General features: G+C 40.6%; 1 protein-coding gene across 1 annotated transcript; it reads left to right on the forward strand.

Annotated features, from left to right (window-relative positions):
• Nucleotides 1–3,218: 3,218 nt before the first annotated feature.
• Nucleotides 3,219–5,234, forward strand: LOC107560138 (calpain-3-like). Its single transcript, XM_016244222.1, has 4 exons — nucleotides 3,219–3,421; nucleotides 4,176–4,245; nucleotides 4,501–4,646; nucleotides 5,139–5,234. Exons 1-4 carry the CDS (start codon nucleotides 3,236–3,238, stop codon nucleotides 5,232–5,234), a joined length of 498 nt encoding a protein of 165 aa, XP_016099708.1. The 5' UTR covers nucleotides 3,219–3,235.
• The last annotated feature ends 121 nt before the right edge of the window (nucleotides 5,235–5,355 follow it).

The raw sequence follows: 5,355 nt of genomic DNA on the forward strand, positions 1-5,355 counted from the left end.
TTGAGTCTGAACTAATTTGTGGGTGAACAATTTCTTTGAACTAGAAACAGTCATGATCAAATGATACAATCATAGGGTTTAAAATATTATATATATTTCTAACCAGTATACTGTATTTCTGAACAAACAAATGCTGTCTTAGTGGACATAAGGGACTTTTTTATATATTGTGAAATGCTAGTACATATTAAAGTAACTGTATTCTTTTTATATATATATTTTAAAATGTCATTTGTTTTCCTGTGATGCAAAGCTGAATTTTCAGCAGCTATTACTCCAGTCTTCAGTGTCACATAATACTTCATAAATCATTCTAATATGCTGATTTGATGCTTTTGAACTAGAAACAGTCATGATCAAATGATACAATCATAGGGTTTAAAATATTATATATATTTCTTACCAGTATACTGTATTTCTGAACAAACAAATGCTGTCTTAGTGGACATAAGGGACTTTTTTATATATTGTGAAATGCTAGTACATATTAAAGTAACTGTATTCTTTTTTTATATATATTTTAAAATGTCATTTGTTTTCCTGTGATGCAAAGCTGAATTTTCAGCAGCTATTACTCCAGTCTTCAGTGTCACATAATACTTCATAAATCATTCTAATATGCTGATTTGATGCTCAATAAATATTTTGAATTATTACAAAATATTTACATAGTTCTAACTCCGGCACAAATGTGGCAAAATAAGGTCAAATTAGGTGACAGGAAACCTGTGCAACACCTCTGCCTTCCCACTTACATGTTCACACACACACACACACAAATACAACAATTCTATGCCACTCCTTAATAACCTCCCAAACAAGCTGTATGTCATACTGAGAAAAAGGGGGGGATCACACAGCACCTGGTGACCTCTACTCTCACACAACGAGCGAGATACAGGTCAAAACAGCCATCAGACGCTGGACAGACAGACAGACTGGTTGAACTAGCCTTTACTCCAAAGAAGAGTTTGCGGGTCTCGTTGTCATGTTCCCAATGCTGTGACCTTACCTGAGGGTTCAACCCATACTTACATGAGTTAACTGACTCGTCCTTCGCCCCTCAGAAAATAACACCTTTTCAGTTTCTTGCACAGAATGCAGTGTCTAAGAACATAGACTGGGAAAAGCAGGAAAGTAAAGTAGATGTGCATTATGCATAAAGTGCATTATGTGACTGAAGAGCGTTTGGACACAAGTTATTTCTACATATGTTTGTGTTTAAATAGAGAGAGAGAGAGTAGTAGGGAGACACAAATGTAAAGAGTTAGAGATGGTTAAATAGAGTAAATAATGTTAGTATGCGACATATTGAGGCAGGATAGTTAAATAGCATGATACAGAGTAATTGTCTTTCTGTTCTTGACCTCCTGACCTTCTTTCTTCCCATTCTAATGCATCCTTGCATTGGGCAGCGCAGCAGTGCTTGGGAACCGACTGGTGTTAATTGATGCCTGTGAGCAGATAGGCTCTGGGTTTGGGTTGTGGAAGCAGTAGGGGTCGTGGACATGCCGGGAGTGTGATAATGTTCTGGGCGGGTCAGTGACCTTTGTCATTACGACATAATCCTCTCTGAAAGACCATATGTAGCCTACAGAACATGGGCATCAATAACAGAGTAAATCGTGAGCAATCGTTCACATCCGTCTCATTATGAGCTGTGTTTATTTAGCCCCTGTAAGCTTGTCTGAATGTCTTTAGCAAAGCGTGGGCAGCTAGTGAAAGAAAGGCAAAGTTTCAAGGTCAGGTGATTTGATTGGTACAAATGTGTTCAGTTCTTAACTTAAACATTTATGTTTATCTTCAGTTTAATCTTAATATCACTGCTTACTTTTGTGACCAAACTTTAGTGTGTTTGAAAGTTTCTAAAATATATATGATGTTCCATAATATCTGTGTGTGGTTTGGCTAGTGGAAAGAATAAACATGGCATCTGACAGAGCAGTTGAAATTACTAAATAAAATAAGTATATTTTCTTATTAATCATTTTGAATGTATGACTCCATCTATACCCAGAAATAAGCATTGTAGTGATTAATAAATATATTTTCTTAGTGATCTCTAAAACTCACCTGACTGGATAGAGGTAGTTGCCTTCGGTTTCTGACAATGCTGTCCCTCAAAACTCGTTAAAGAAGTATGTAAAACGTCATTATATGTACAAAATGTGTATGTTATCAAACAATTTAAACATTACAAGACAAAAGTACAAGTAAAAATAAATATTATAAATATAATAATTTATTGTTTAATCTACTGTTTATTGGATATTATGTGCAAGATAACAACGAGCAATTTTCGACCCTGTAGTTGTGCTTTTTTTAATATATAAAAAAAAGGGTGTCGTTGATTATCCAGTGAGTAAAACATAACTGGCAAGAAATTGGCATTAATGTGTTCATTGGCTTGACAATCCACAACTGAGAAGTAGAACTAAAACTGAGGCCATGGCATCGCATTGCCATCTAGTGGTGAACGTGTTATTTCACACACACACACACACACACACACACACACACAAGTTTGTTTTTGTGAAAAGTGGGGACATCCCATAAGCGTAATGGTTTTTATACTGTATATTCTATCGCCCTACACCAACCCTACCCCTAAACCTACCCCTCACAGGAAACTTTGTGCTATTTCAGATTTTCAATGCACTCCATTCTGTGTGATTTATATGCGTTTTGAAAAGTGGGGACATGGGGTAATGTCCTGAAAAGTCACCTTCTCCTTGTAATACCTATGTCATACCCTTGTCATTATACAAATTGATGTCCTCAGTTGTCACAAAAACGCGCGCGCACACACACACACACACACACACAGCATATGTAGATTTTTCTTGAATTTAAATTCCCCAGTGTATAAATGTCAGAATATATATTTTTAAAGGACGTTAGAGATTCAGCAACACCTGCATTATCTTTTCTTTTTGTCCCAAAACATCCATCAATGACTTGGTGTTTTGGTATCGATGCGTTCGTTTGCTAATAACAGACAATTAACTTAATTTAGATCGGTTAGCAGTCCAGGTAACCAGCTAGTCGGACATTATCAGACACGGCTCAAGTTTCTACGCCTCCCAGGGGCGCTGGGGCAGTAAATTTGAGAGGGTGGGAATAGGGTGGGATGTGCTGCTGCTCCAAACTTTTCTAAAGCTCAAAAGCTTCCGCACAGACTGTGACAGTACTACCACATCTGATCCTCCTGGATCCTCCTTACTGATCTGTAGAGATGTCTGAGTTAGGTTCTTTTGACAATCCGGTTAAGTTCAAAGATCAAGACTCTGACGTCCTGCTGCAGAAGTGCCTCAGCTCTGCAGTTCTGTTCTCAGACACGGTGTTTGCAGCGAACCAAAGCTCCCTCGGTATTCCTGTGGATCCTGATCCTAAAAAGGCAGTGAAGTGGCTGCGCCCAAAGGTAACTTTATATATAACTAAAGTATGTAACTACTTTGAGAATAGTCTGTTTTGTCATTAGCATAATTTTATTTCAGATAATTTCCCCCCCCCCCCAGAAATATATGTTACAGGTTTAGATTATTTATATACACTGAATTTACAGCTAATTTAATTGATAAAAATGTATAATAGCATTCATCAGCCATTAAACATTAAAGCAAAAAGGCTGAAAAAATTGGGGCATTTCTCAAGGTGAAGTTGGTCAATAACTTAGATGTTTGGAATTAATAAAAAAAAATACCCAAGTGTGCAGTGAGAAGATATAAAGGGATTGTCCACCCAAAAATGAAAATTCTGTCATCATTTACGCACCCACCAACCTGTATGCATTTTTTTCTTCTGCTGAACACAAAAGAAGATATTTTGAAGAATGTTGTCAGCTAAACAGTACTGGTTCTCGTTGACTTCAATTGTATGGACAGAAAATTCAATGGAAGTCAAAGGGAACCGAAGCTGTTTAGATATTCTTCAAAATATCGTCTTTTGTGTTCCACAGAAGAAAAAAAGTCATACAGGTTTGAAATGGCAAGAGGGCGAGAAAATGATTTTTAATTTTAGGGTGGATTATCACTTTAAGACAGACAGACCTTGTACCTGTATATTTCTTGTACACATGCATGTGTTTTCAGATGTCCTCATCAGCCCATCCCATGTACTTGCAAATTGTTTTTGGCTCACACCCATCTTCCTTCCCCACCTCTCCCCCTCTTCAGGAAATCACAAGTAATGCTGTCTTTGTTGAGGGCACCATGGGCACCACCGATATCTGCCAGGGCCAGCTGGGTGAGTGTACGCTTGTGTTAGCGCACAGTTGTTCATATTTTATGCCAGGATAATGGGATAACGCCTTACTGCACTTCTCAGAAACCAAATCACCCGAAAGCACCCTCAATGCATGCGCGCTATCAGTGAAATAACCGTCTTTGGCAACGCTCCCACTCTTCCTCTCCTTATCATGCAGATGCCCTCCCCCCCATCTTCTTCCTCCCAGATCATCCTCATCATGCTTAATGTACTATCCCCATTCTGCCCCTGTAGCCGCGAGACACTGCACTGATCTCAGAGCCTCCTGCAGAGTCCCTGCTGAGAGATGCAACATGGAGCCGCCGCAGGCCACTCACATCAAAAACACGACAAATGTACTAGAAACAGGGAGGGATGAAAGCAGAGAGAAGAAAGAGGGAGCGAGAGGTCGGATTGGCATCATCTGTACAGCCCCCCCCCCCCCCCCCCCCCCCCCCCCCCCCACCCCCACACCCCCTCTCCCCTCACACACACACACACACACACATACTCTCACCTCACACACACACACACGCCATCTTTCTTCCCCACCTCTCCCCCTCTTCAGGAAATCACAAGTAATGCTGTCTTTGTTGAGGGCACCATGGGCACCACCGATATCTGCCAGGGCCAGCTGGGTGAGTGTACGCTTGTGTTAGCGCACAGTTGTTCATATTTTATGCCAGGATAATGGGATAACGCCTTACTGCACTTCTCAGAAACCAAATCACCCGAAAGCACCCTCAAGGCATGAGCGCTATCAGTGAAATACCCGTCTTTGGCAACGCTCCCACTCTTCCTCTCCTTATCATGCAGATGCCCTCCCCCCCATCCTCTTCCACCCAGATCTTTCTCATCATGCTTAATGTACTATCCCAATTCTGCCCCTGTAGCCTCGAGACACTGCGCTGATTTTAAAGCCTCCTGCAGAGTCTCTGCTGAGAGATGCAACATGGAGCCGCCGCAGGCCACTCACATCAAAAACATGACAAATGTACTAGAGACAGGGAGGGATGAAAGCAGAGGGAAGAAGGAGGGAGCGAGAGGTCGTATTGGCATCATCTGTACACCCCTCCCGCCCCCCATTTCCACCCACCTAAAGAATAACAA

Source organism: Sinocyclocheilus grahami, unplaced genomic scaffold (assembly GCF_001515645.1).
Source record: "Sinocyclocheilus grahami isolate Dianchi unplaced genomic scaffold, SAMN03320097.WGS_v1.1 scaffold712.1, whole genome shotgun sequence".
NCBI lineage: Eukaryota > Metazoa > Chordata > Actinopteri > Cypriniformes > Cyprinidae > Sinocyclocheilus > Sinocyclocheilus grahami.

What these genes read in the sequence shown, in the direction of transcription:
- LOC107560138 (XM_016244222.1), top strand. Translation starts at nt 3,236, where the DNA reads ATGTCTGAGTTAGGTTCTTTTGACAATCCGGTTAAGTTCAAAGATCAA. An exon ending in TATCTGCCAGGGCCAGCTGG is followed by an intron (nt 4,246 to 4,500) that starts GTGAGTGTACGC and finishes CTGCCCCTGTAG; the next exon opens with CCGCGAGACACTGCACTGAT. An exon ending in GCAGAGAGAAGAAAGAGGGA is followed by an intron (nt 4,647 to 5,138) that starts GCGAGAGGTCGG and finishes CTGCCCCTGTAG; the next exon opens with CCTCGAGACACTGCGCTGAT.